This window comes from Podarcis gaigeae (assembly GCF_964106915.1).
Source record: "Podarcis gaigeae genome assembly, chromosome: 5".
In the NCBI taxonomy this organism is placed as follows: domain Eukaryota; kingdom Metazoa; phylum Chordata; class Lepidosauria; order Squamata; family Lacertidae; genus Podarcis; species Podarcis gaigeae.
The window spans coordinates 58,487,426-58,500,454 of record NC_139681.1 but is presented as its reverse complement, the minus strand read 5'-3'; the positions used below and the strand labels follow the sequence as shown (position 1 = coordinate 58,500,454).

General features: G+C 44.8%; 1 protein-coding gene and 1 long non-coding RNA gene across 7 annotated transcripts in view; one reads left to right on the top strand and one right to left on the bottom strand.

Annotated features, from left to right (window-relative positions):
- The window catches only part of KCNIP2 (potassium voltage-gated channel interacting protein 2), a 105,324-nt gene extending 95,840 nt beyond the window's left edge, over positions 1-9,484 (top strand). For 4 of the 6 annotated variants that reach the window (XM_083738053.1, XM_083738057.1, XM_083738056.1 and 1 more), the window contains 7 exons: positions 48-172; positions 1,221-1,290; positions 1,846-1,916; positions 3,362-3,469; positions 3,613-3,717; positions 4,448-4,510; positions 4,721-9,484. In XM_083738053.1, coding sequence (XP_083594179.1) covers positions 48-172; positions 1,221-1,290; positions 1,846-1,916; positions 3,362-3,469; positions 3,613-3,717; positions 4,448-4,510; positions 4,721-4,768 — 590 coding nt within the window. In that variant the 3' untranslated portion in view covers positions 4,769-9,484. The remainder of the gene's footprint in view (positions 1-47; positions 173-1,220; positions 1,291-1,845; positions 1,917-3,361; positions 3,470-3,612; positions 3,718-4,447; positions 4,511-4,720) is intronic. The other 2 variants (XM_083738054.1, XM_083738058.1) reach the window with 1 other exon arrangement.
- LOC310844224 overlaps positions 1-12,793 on the bottom strand; it is a 168,170-nt gene extending 155,377 nt beyond the window's left edge. Inside the window, exons 1-2 of the long non-coding RNA XR_014564012.1 lie at positions 12,688-12,793; positions 9,614-9,746 (exon numbers count right to left, since the gene is read on the bottom strand). This is a non-coding gene — a long non-coding RNA (uncharacterized lncRNA). The remainder of the gene's footprint in view (positions 1-9,613; positions 9,747-12,687) is intronic.
- Between the last annotated feature and the right edge of the window lie 236 nt (positions 12,794-13,029).

The following is a 13,029-nucleotide window of genomic DNA, read 5'->3' as shown; positions in this document are numbered from 1 at the left end:
TTGGTTCTGTCCATGCTATACTTTTGAAGCTCTTTCTTTTCTTGCAGACAGTGTAGAGGATGAGTTTGAGCTCTCCACTGTTTGTCATCGGCCCGAGGGCCTGGATCAGCTGCAGGAGCAAACCAAGTTCACCCGCAAGGAGCTGCAGGTCTTGTACCGAGGCTTCAAGAATGTGAGTTGAAAAGAAACTCCCCTTCCTGCTGGTGCACTTACAAGCTTGCTTGGGGGCCATTTCTTTTCCCTATACCAGGCTTTAAAAAAACAAGTACAAAACTTTTGGATAGAAAGAAAGAGACTGTCCTTTTCCATATTGTTGAAGAGAGCATATTTTAAAATATCCGCTCACTACGCATCAAATTTGCAATTTGTAACTTACTCACAGTCACAAAAACTATAACTATAATGAAATCCTCCTTTGTGACTATAGGCAGGCACTTCCAACACACTGCCCAGCCAAAGTGCTTCCCATTACTCAGGAACAAAGATGGAGCGTCAGACTTCTTGTATGGCTCCAGTAAGCGCTCTCTCTCTCTCTCTCTCTCTCTCTCTCTCACACACACACACACACACACACACACACACACACACATTTCCCCCTTGAGTGTCTATACTGCAGCACACACCCCTAATTCTCATATAAATGAAATTGCACCAGCACTTCGACATGGGGTGGCATGCTTCTTTCTGCTTTTGAACCACTCATCCCTCCTAGGCCAGTAATGGATGCCTCCAAAGCACAGAGGGATTTTCTTTGTGATGTTTGGATGCCAGAAGAATCCAGCTACATGCTATGACTTCCTCTGAGCCTGGGGAGGCACCCCACACAATAGCCCCCTCTTGTTATATCTTACTGGCTATATTCTGCACTCTGATTGGAATTTCTTCCTATATTATCTCAAGTGTAACCACCAGTAGATAATAAGATAATGCTGCTTTCTGCTTTCAGAAGCATTTGTTTTACCGTACTTAAGTGCTTACTTACACACACACACACACACACACACACACACACACACAGTGTACAGTGGGATCACCCACAGCCTGAGAGACACTGCTCAAGTTTTCCCCTAGGAGGTGATCTGCTTTCAGTCATTGGTTATGAGAGTCAGCTCCTCAAAGTCCTCTTTGATGACACACCTCACCACACTGGCCCTACTCTGGGGTATTGTTTAGACTAGCTCTTCCAAGGTGAACTTTGTCTGCACTTTTCCATTTGACAGGAGTGCCCTAGTGGCATTGTTAATGAAGAGAGCTTCAAGCAGATCTACTCACAATTCTTCCCACAGGGAGGTGAGTGCCACTCCCAGCTGAGATCTTTTGGAAGAACTGGGAGGCCAGATAAGGACAGTGAGTGGCTTGGCGGCTGCTAGAAATAATTTGGGATATATTCTTGAGGGCCTTGGCACAGTCATCTTCAGCTGCCCATTGCTTCCCTGCCTGCTGTGCACAGCTCCTTGCCCAAGAGAACGGTCCATGACACATCTTTGTAGTTAAATATGGCTTCCTCTTTGCTCAATTTTAAACAGGCTTTTAAGACCATTTTACTTGAGCAGGCTTTTCTTGTTAAGTGCCAGGACTGTTCTTTATCATGATAATATGTTTTTATTTGTAAGCTGCCTTGAGTATACTTTATTAGAGAACGGCAGACAGTAAATATTGCCATAAATAAATAAGATATCTATGTCTAAGGGGAAGCAACAATAATTTCCTGGCACTTGATAAATTATTTCCAAAAGCTGCAGCTATAGTCACTCTCTCTGGTTGTTCTCTGCCTGCGATTCGGTTGGTTTGTTGACATCTGGTAAAAGGCCTCCTAATCATTTACTGTGATGCACTTCTTTTCAGATTCCAGTACATATGCAACTTTCCTTTTCAACGCATTTGACACCGACCATGATGGCTCAGTCAGTTTTGAGGTAAGATTCTACATGCAGTTATTTAGTTATGTTATTTATAGAGCAACTTTTATAACAAACCTTGACTGGGTGTTTCACAGAATAAAAACAATGCTTCTGGCATTGCAAACAAGCCCACAAAAAGTAGGCTTACAATATTGTTTCTCCAGCAGCCCACAGCATTTCTAAGCAGAGAAGGGCATTTCCCTCTTCTTACAGCCTACTTGGTTTCTATGCTGAGTGCAGGGGAGAGATGGAAAACACAGTCCCTCCACCCCTGCTCACCTGTGTGCAGTTTTTCAGGTGTTTTAATTGTGTACTTTTATCACTGATGTGTATGCTGCCCTTTGGGAAGAAGGGCAGGATATAAATTTAATTTTTTAAGACATTCCTTGTCACCTATGAGTACCAGTTGAGTTCTTAAACACAGGGTGGTAATTCAGCAGTAGAGCATCTGCTTTGCATGCAAAACAACCCTGGTCGATTTCCAGCATGTTCAGGCAACACCATGCCCTACAGCTCCACTCATCCTAAAATCTCACAATTATTCCTGCACTTTCAGTCTGTGCACCTGAACCCTGCAACTCAGGTCAGTGAGGCCACCTGGTAGAAGTGCATGGACCTGCCTTTCTGAGCTCTTTGCTAAGTAAAGTGAGGGCAAATGACATAAAAAAATACAGACATCCTACCTGAGGAAGGCATCTTTCCCACTGTCTCCAGTGAACAACCACAACAGCTTTCTCTCTCTTGCCTATTGATTTTCCCAAAAGTTTTGTGAACTTTCATTTGTGTGTATTTATATTTCTCTCCTCTCAAGTTCATACTGTAGATCTTTTTACTTCAAGACTCTAACCCCGGAAGCTTAGGGTGGGTAGCAATAAGTTAAAAAATATAAAATAATTATGTACTAGATATCTGAAACTTCCTCAGTCTACACACTTAAATAAAGCCAATGGAAAGGCTGCCCTAATGGAAACAAATTTAAATGAATGAATGAATGTTACGCTGACAGATTGCCTGAGAATACTTCACCATTTTCTCTTGATGTTCTAATTTCAAATTCTGTTGTCAAAAAATAATCATGAAGGTTGAAGCAGAAAGGTCAGCAGGAAAGCTCTTAAGTCAGGGGTGAGGAACCCTTCCGATGTTGTTGGGATTCCAGATCTGATCAGCCCCAGCCAGCTTGGCCAATGGGATGGGATGATAGGAGTTGTAGTCCAGCAGCATTTGGAGGGTCACAGGCTCCCCACCCTTGCTCTAGGGTATTAAACAATCAGATACTCAGGAATTCTTTCCCCGGGTGGGGTTTTTTACTCTGTGAATTGCTCTTTGCAGTTTGTTGCCATTGGGTCCTCTCCACATCCCAGAATTTGCTTTGCTTAAATCTCAAGCCTTCATGGCACTTGAGCTAGACTTTATTGTTTCTTCACCCCACCCCACCCTTTTTCTTTTTCATTCCCCTGCAGGATTTTGTGGCTGGCTTATCCATTATTCTACGTGGTACTATAGATGATCGGCTCAACTGGGCCTTCAACCTCTATGACCTGAACAAAGATGGCTGTATCACCAAAGAGGTACATATGAAGGGAGATGGAGTAAATGGTAACAGAAGATACTGGGCTCTCCTGCTTGTTGTCCACTTTCTTAGGAATCTCCTTCAGCCCACAATCGAGTTCTGATTTCTGCTGGCCATTCTTTTTGTGCTCTTGTCTTGCAGGAAATGCTGGACATAATGAAATCCATTTATGACATGATGGGCAAATACACTTACCCAGCCATGCGAGAAGAAGCACCTCAGGAGCATGTGGAAAGCTTTTTCCAGGTGAGCCTTGAGTCAGGACATTTCCATGGGTGAAGACGACCCAGTGAAATTAATGAACATAACTAAGGACCATTCGTTTCAATGGGTCTCCTCTGAGTAAAACATAATTACTACCCCATGTCAGTATCCTGCAGTTTTACAAAACCTTCCCATCCCTGGTAGTTGAGCGAGTGGGTTAGTTTAGTCAAGATATTTGGGTTTGCCCTCTTCCTAGAAAAGCCTTTCCATCTTAGCACCCTCCAGATGTTTTGGATTCCAACTCCCACCATACCTGCCCAGCGTAACCAATGGCCAGGGATAATGGGAGTTGTAGTTCAACACATTTGGAATGCAAATGTGTGCATTTGAGTACAGAGTCAACACAGAGTAGAAAACTCAACACAGGGTTTTGTCAGAACTTTAAGCTTTCCCAATGGGCACTCTTCCTTCCTCTTTCCAGTAGCGGCAGCATCTCCCATCTCTTACTGTTATGATCATAGTAGTGGACCTGTTTGCAGCACCAGCCCACTGCTGTTTCCTTGGATGCTTGCAAGATGTCATTAGTGAGGTAGGGGGCCATTCTCTGCCAGAAATGCCTTTGAAGCTACCTAGAAGCTGACAGGTTCCCTGACCAGGTCTGCCTCAAGGATGTCCTTCCTGGCTGTGGGTATTGTAGTGTGCCTGAAGCTCCTCCTAGGAAACAGATGTTACCTTGCCTTTAATTCTCATATCCCTGGTTCTTGCATTTCAGAAAATGGATCGTAACAAGGATGGAGTGGTGACTATTGAGGAATTCATTGAGTCCTGCCAGAAGGTAGCATACCCCCGTTAGAGAAGGGTGGGGATATTGCATTACTGTCAGAGGGTACAGACCACTGCTATTTTTCTGCCATGCATAAAAAGGGGGTGGGGGTTGAAAAGGTCCTTCACACCCAAGGTATAGTTTGGGGGCAGAGGGAGTCAAAGCTGATAATTAGTTCTAGGACTTCTTAATTATTCTAACTTGTCCTCTTTTCTTTGGCAGGATGAAAACATCATGAGTTCCATGAAGCTCTTTGACAATGTGATCTAGCGGGCCACTCCTGGAGCCCAGACCTTCACACACACTCCTGGGGCTTCTCTTCTTGGTGTATCCCTCTGAGGCATTCTTCTCTTGGCTGTATGGACAAAGCAGCCCCTTGTCCATTCTGGACTGGGAGACATTTCTGGAGACCATGTATTCGAGATGCAACTGGGGGAACGTCCCAGCAATGGGAACCACGGGGGTGGGAGGGAGCCTTTGGCTGGGTTGGACCAAGGCCCAGCAGGGGGAACAGCCTGATATCCACAAGCACTTCCTCTGGGCATTGAAAAGAAAAACCCGGATCAACCTGCTGCCTCCCCTTGGAAGCTGCACTGCCCTGTCACCAAGTAGTATGCCCACCCTTTAGGGCCTTCCAAATCACAGCAACCCCTGACCCTTCACTGGGGTTCCAAGCAGGTTTCACACCACCAAATGGCAGTGCAACAGCTGGTTGCCAAAGACTTTCAAAGGATTTTGTGTGTGTGCAATCTTACCCACTGCCTATCAGGAGTGGACTCCATCTAATTTGCACCAAGGCTCTCACTGCAATACCCTGAGGCTTCCAGTTGGGAGATAAATTTCCCAGTGTCAAGGTAACTTGCAATCCTGGCACTAAACTCTGGGGGAGAGCTGAGGCAAAGAAATAGAGAGTGAGTGGGATTTTGCTTTGTGGTTTCTTTCCTTTGCATCCTCAACACGAAATGAAAACTGTGCGCCACTCACAAGAGGCAGGTACAACACAACCTTTAGCTTTCATTTACAGATCAGGAGGGAGGGGTGAATTATGCTTGGATTCCCATGGCAAGAAAGTACACTAAGCTTGATCAGAGCTTTTCCTTGCATCCCGCCCTCTATAATCTGTCATGAAAACAGGGGTAGAAGTGGTGAGGACATGTCACTAGAAATGTTTAAATGAGGATGGAATCTCTGGTCTCACTGGGCAGGGTCTCTATGCGGCCTGAGATAATGATAATACTATCTGTTACGCAGCTCCAACAACTGAGGGCCATACAGAAAGTAAGTGTCAAGAGCTCAGACATCCTTCAATGAGAAGAAACTCAGGGTTCAGCTAAAGTTTACGGGTGATAGTCTGGCATCAGCTAGGGTATGCTTTGTCCTTGAACTAAGTTCACTGAAAGATAAAAACATGACATAGCTCCTTGACTTACATTGATCATGGTGAATGGAAGAGGTGGAAGGGGGCATGTGTGAGAGCAGATAAAAGAAAATCCTAGGAATCACATTAGAGGGTGGAAGAGCTTTGCTGTTTCTTCCCTGTGCCAACTATCTCTTTAGCTGCTGCTCATCTCTCTGTGATGCTTACCCGCTTTTTATGTTTTATTACAAATAAGCCCTTGGGTCATTCAGAAGCAGAAACAGTATGAGCAACTGGCATCTTCAGAGTGTTTATGAATCTCCAACAGAGTGCCAGGTTCTGAACAGAGCATAGCAGCAACACTGTACTTGTGTAGAGGGCTTACAGATCACACTAGCTGGCCAGGACAAGGATACTGTAATGGGTCAGCAATTCATTATGAGCAGCGGGAGTGGACTAGCCAGAGGAGCTGAAAATGTAGGTCTTGTGGAAGGGCTTAAATTGGAATAAGTTGTTTGATGCATGGAGGAAAGTGTGGCATGGCAATGTAGGAGACAAAAACTGATGAAAGAGGAGTTGTGCAAACTGCAGAGGCCAACATGGAAAGTAAACAAAGACAAAGAAAGAGAAAGAGAAACTGCCTGTAACAGAGATATTAAGGGCTTAAAAAGAACTAGAATCTTGAAGCTGATTCTAGTATGACAAGACCACTCAGATTAAGGCAAAGTATAGGAAAGAGACAAGGATGATACTGAATAGGTTTGGGGGGTTTTTGGTCATACAAACAGGTAGGTACTGTATCCCAACGAAGGCAGAAAAGTGAGGGAAGAGTTAGTGAGCCAGAGGCTGAGGTACTCAACAGCAGACAGTATCTAGATGGCAGAGATGAACACCCTCTATCCTGTCCCTGCCTAGCATCCCCTGCAGTACACAAGCTAGTTCTACCAATGTTCTTAATATCTTACCCACAGCCCTAGTTTTATCCCAGCACTTAACTCCTCTCAGGCTCATCTCAGTTATTGTTCCTGCATCCTGACAACCAACCCTATACTTTAGCTCCCATCTCAGACTACAGTTGCAATCTTGAGTAAGCACTTAGGCACTTGGCAGTCTAGAGCAAGATTCAAAGACCCACAGAAATGAGTTTCTTTGTTCTGTGGTCTGAAAGTGGAATGTATCATTCAAGAGTGTGTGAAGGATAGGAATTGGAACTGGCCAGCTCAGGATTTTTAGCTATGCAAACAGACTTCCATGTGCACTGGAGCCCAGCTTTGGCTCTTCTCCTTCCTGAGGCTGCCATTTCAGTTCTTGCCAACCCATCATTACAGCGCTTAAGGGTCCCTCTTTGTGTAGTTCAGATGTGTTTTCTGCTAAGGGTCACAGCTGGGATCAAATCTTGGAGATTGGGAACAGTTTGGCATCTACATGGTGGTTATTTTTATTTAAATTTGTACAATGCCTGGACCCATAACCACACTATGTTTTTAAAATTTCTTTACCTTGGCTTAGTTTCTCCTCCCCATGCCTCAAAATGATTTTAACAATCCCATCCCTGTATAACCCTCCCCAAGCCTGTCCCTTCCACACATGCATTCTCTTCAATGAAACAATTTCTAATCACAAACATCCTCCTACCATCTTGCACTCCCATCTTCCATCCAAGAAAGCCTGTTTCTGTGCACAACACAACAGTTTCCTTTCTCCTGCATCTCTCCCATCCTCATTCCTCACCAATACCATCCTATCTGGCTTATCTCAAACTTAAGGGTTTACACTAGTGTTTATTACCCCTTAAGGCCTATAGAAGCTGGAGAGGGGAGGAGGGGAAGAGAAGAGTCACACCCAAACTACCCTCCGTGGCTATTCATAACCAGTCAGAATAGTATAGTAGTGTTCTGCTACCCTGCAATTGCTCACAGGGCAGCTTCCAGTATAAAAGTTGCCTACTGTGGTATGTGTATGTCTGACATCAGAGCATGTTCTAATTGCCATCCTGAAATCATTGATATGGCCATAATGTGTATGGTAGATCACTTTCCCTTGTACAGAAAATTCCCATGCTACCATTGCTAGGAATATCTTGTGGTGATGTAGAAACTTCACACACATCTGGGGAAATCCACTCTTTATGGTCACTGCATGAAGCAGCCATAATATTTAAACTGGCTCTGTTAGCTGTGGATGGGATGCAAGCCACATGGCTGACAACTGGCCACTGCTGAGGGAACTACCCTCATCAAAGATGAACAAGTACCTGGCTGGTATGCAAAGTTAACACTACCCTTATAATACCGCCACTTTCAAGTGTGTCTAAAGTAGCCTTGTGCTTTTCCTGATGGGTCTTTATGCTGGAACACTCTAGCAGAAGTGATTGTCTCACTTTACTAAGAACCCAGAGTTGTTCTTCAAGAACAGAGGTGACAATTCAAAGGCCTTCCTGGTTACAAGCAAGTCAGGGTGGAAAGTGCTGTAATCAGAACAGGGAATCACAAATAGTCCAGACTCAAGACTATCCTGCTCTCAGATACAGGCTGGCTTCTGGGGCTGCATTTTCAAGGGCCAAGAGCATATTTCCTCACATTGTCAGCTACCAAATAAAGATGGGTGTTGGTGAGCCCAAGTAAATTATAAAAGGAGGTGCTTTATACCGTGTTAGGCCAATGGCCCATCCAGCCTGATACGGTCTGTCTTTTCCAGGTTTAGGCAGAATTCCTTGCTTCCAGAGATAGCTGCATTCAAGATTAGTCTTCAAAATGCAGCTGTGGCCCACTCCCATGAAATGTTGATAGCCTTTCCCACTTTTCACTGTGTCTGTTATCAGATACAGCCATAGGTCCATTAGAAACTATGGTGGGGAGTTGAGAGTAAAGAAACACCACATAGATTACCTCCCCATACACAGTGATCTTCCACCAGCCCAGCCCAGATATACTCACCTTTTAAATGGGCTTTTATTCCCTTTCTGACAAAGTACTTCACTATTCCAGGGGATTTTGCAGTTGAGAAGTATGTCTTAGGCTGCATACTCAACATCCCTTCTAATACAGAGAATTTGTCCTTCTGACACCCTTTAACTAAACTGTCACATTTGTAGTAAGGGTGGTCAGAGTGAGAAGATGGTGAATTTACCCACCATCACTCTTTTAATGCATGTTTATGGGTAAAGTGGCGATTTCAATCTAATTAAGAGAGCATTACAGAAACCAGGTTATTCTAAAAGAATGAACATAAAGTAGGAGGACATGACCTTTTCATTCAGCGTTACATTGGTTCTATTTAGAATCATTCTCTGATTTTGCAAAGCCCATATCCTGACCCATCACTCATCTCTTTGCAGATTGTTCTTTTGTTTGAAACATCTTCATCCTGTCTGTTGATACTCCTAACCTGATGGCAATCCCTATGTGGGTGGGGCTACTGCTCCACTCCTCACCTATACGCCAGCTGCATATTTCTACCTGTGCTCTCACTACAATCACTAAATCAGGGCCAGATGGCCCATTCCCACTGCACTAGTGGGGCACATTGAGCTCTGCTATCAGCTTTGCATTTTCAACTCTGTATATTTTGTAAAATAATTAAGATCAAGTATGACAATAAAATGCAACCACAATGGCTATGCACAAACACCACGGCCTCTGCTGCTGTTTGCTTTCCCACATATCTTCACAGGGAAGTGCTGGGTACTGCATTCAAATGGGTTTTGTGTGCCTCCCTTTCATTCTTGATATTACTGTTAAGGCTAGCAGGGGCTGTACCTTCTTATGTGCAACTACTACTGAAACATCTGCTGTGGTTCATCTCTGTGTCAATATGAAGTATTCAGACTCTTCATTGCAAATGGGATCTGAAGTCTTCCTTCAAAAGTGCAGCAAGCTTGCTTCTGGTCAGCTGTACAGATGCCACATAAAGAGAACCCTCCTTAAAAGTTGCTAGAGGCATTGATTTTCCAAGAATAAAATGAGGACAAATGAAACAATCAAAACAGTATCAAAGTCTGGGTAGAGAGCTGGCCCTGATTTTATACCTAGTGTAGCATCAGGCTCTCCCAAGTTAGGTGTTGCAAGATTGCGCCCCCGCCCCCCGCAGTTGGGAATCTGAGTGTAGTGCAGTGTAACTTTCTCCCAGTTCCAGTCACTACACAGAGGCAGATTAAGGTCCAAAACAGTTTACTGCTGCAAAAGATCAGGCCTCAGTAATACAGTTCCAGATGTTGACATATGCATGCAGCTTGTAAGCTTTGCAGATACAGATACATACAAATAGAAAATATCTATGTTGCTCCAGCAATTCAAGACATAGACACAGACTCATCGACTGACTGATGAGCTAACATGCCTTAATCAAACACACACACACACACACACACACAAAACACTGGGCCATAGCAACCGGCTTTGCTGACCTTGCATCTGTTGGCTTATGTCAGACATGGGGTGATTTGTGGCCATGAAATAAATTAATGCCTTCATGTCCATTTCCTCCAACATTATCCTCCATAAATTTGTCTAATCCTCCTTTAAAGGCATCCAAGTTGGTGGCCAACACAGCCTCCTATAGGAGCAAATTCTATAGTTTAACTATGCACTTGCATGAAGTGTTATTTTATCTGCCCTGAATCTTCCAACATTCAGTTTCATTGGATGTCCATGAGTTCTACTATTTCACCAAAAATGCATCTGTGGTCTGCCAAGGTCAATGCTGCAGCTTTTGGAGGACTGGTCATGCCACCTCTGGGGTGGGGAAGGTTGCAAAATGGAGAGATTTGCCTCTTCCCACCTCTTGCACCCTTATGATCCTGAAAGAGCAAGGGTCCTCAAACAAATCTATAAACAGAGTGCCATCTAGTGACCAATGGATGCAACAGCATCACCCTATAACATTCACTACTCCTCCTTCTTGCATACTAAGAACTCAGCAGAAAGTTGAAATGGGTGGTCACATAACTCCCTATACCATGGATGGGGAAGCTGTGCCTCTGCAGATATTGCTGAACTCCAACTTCCATCAGCTCCAGTCATCATGGCTAGTGGTCAGGGATGAGAGCTATAGTCCAACCATATCTGGAAACCCACAGGTTTCCCATCCCTGCCCTATGGTGTGAGGAGTCATTTTCCAAGAAGAGAATAAAGCAGCTCAAAATTAAAGAGGCTCATACTTGTGAGGAACAGAAGTCATTGATGATGTGGTGTGTCTGGTACTAACACAGAGAAGCTGCCCAAAGTACCAACAACTCTAGTGTAAGTGGAGAAAAGAAAGTGGCTAGTCGAAGCGAACAGCATCAATCAGATTTCATCTCAATTGTCACACAGGTGTTTCTTTTATTTCTGAGACAAAAAGCCTCACCATCACACAAACTTTTGATCTTAAAGTTGCTTGTTTCTACACATCAGATTACGATCAACCCTATCTGAAGCCTAAAATGATACAGAGAAAAAAGCAAACAGGATGCAAGTATTTATTATTTGACAATATGAAAATGTTAAAGCCAAGCAGACATAAAATAAAGCAACAGCAAAATAATGTTCAATCACACCCCTATGAAATTCTAAACCATCCTAAGTATTTGTAGTCAATTCAATTTTTTTAATGACTAAAAATTAAAAGAAGCCTGCCACATGGATATTTGGTAGGTAAAGCTTTCCTAGAAACAATGCTTTGCCTGTACAATTTCTGTATTATCACTGAAAGGCACCAGAGTAGGCACAGCAAAAATGTGGGACCTAAACTTTCCCCCGCTAAGATAATTTTCACGTGTCTGCTCCTCAAAAAAGGAACTAGATTTTGTATTATCCTTTCACTATCAGCACTTAGCGTTGGGCAATATAAAAGTGTTACATATGCAAATAAAGCAATGACAATTGTACAGAAAAGCAGCAATCTTTCCTCAGTAAGTTACTAGTCCAAACATAAAGCTGTACTCTTGCCAAGTAAGCAACCCTGAAAAGCTAGTAAAAGACCAGCTCAGTCCAAAACATGATAAGATTCTGTCCTGGCTCCTCCCCTCACCCATCTTGTCCTCTCACTCACCAGACTCTGTCCTGGCTTCACCTGTATCGAATGCAACCCTGCTCTGCCAGAGAGGTGGCATTTTTCAAAAGCGAAACAGAGTAACCAAGGGAATACGTCAGTCAAGCACATCTACCGACATTGGAGATTGTTCACCCACTGGAAACGGGCAAGACTTTTCCAGGAGCAATCTAGGAGTCCACTTTCTTTTAAGAGGGGTTGGGGTTCTACAGGGTTTCAGACAGACGCCTTTCCCAGCCCAGTCTGTCGGTGTCAGAAATGGAACTATATGCATAAGGTAAAGGTAAAGGTACCCCTGCCCATACGGGCCAGTCGTGTCCGACTCTAGGGTTGTGCGCCCATCTCACTCAAGAGGCCGGGGGCCAGCGCTGTCCGAAGACACTTCCGGGTCACGTGGCCAGCGTGACAAGCTGCATCTGGCGAGCCAGCATACAAAGCGTTTACTCTGCCAATGAGCTTGCAGCCCTTTCCCTGTTCGATATTTACTTCATTTTTATCCAACTTTTTAGCCAAGGAGTTTGGGCAACTCAAAGCCTCACACACACCGGGGGGGGGGGGGGGAGAGCCGCCAGAACAACCCTCTGTGGTAGGCTAGGTTGCGAAAGTGACTAGGAATGTCACCGAGTGAGCTTCGTGCCTGAGCGGGAATTTGAAGCCAGGTGACAGTTCAATCACTGAACCGCCTTGGTTCGCTATTCCTGCAGCCGGCCTCTCCCTAGAGGTGAGAAGCGTGCTCTGAGGCGCGCCCAGTTAGCTACCCCTCAGGTCTACGGAGGCCCCAGCCTAGAAAAGTAGGTCAAACCTCAAGGCAGCGGACCTCAAGCTCCTCCTTCTCCACAGATGTGCAGCGAGGCGGAAAGTCGGCGGTGGAGAAGCCTACCGCTTTCGTGCGCTTACGCAAGACTCCGCCCCTTGCGCAGCGTTTAATCAAACAACCCCCCCGTGGCTACGCTCTGCGCTTGCGCCTTAACCTCCGCTACTTTGTTTATTTCCCCTCCCGCGTGCGCAGTAGCCTCCTACGGGGTCCGTTCAGTAGCTACGCATGCGCTCCAAGGCCGCTGCTCAGAGCTGCCGTTGCTCGCCTGCGCAGTGGGCCGCGATCTCGTTTTCGCGCGTGCGCATTGACACGCCCCTCCCCCTGCCA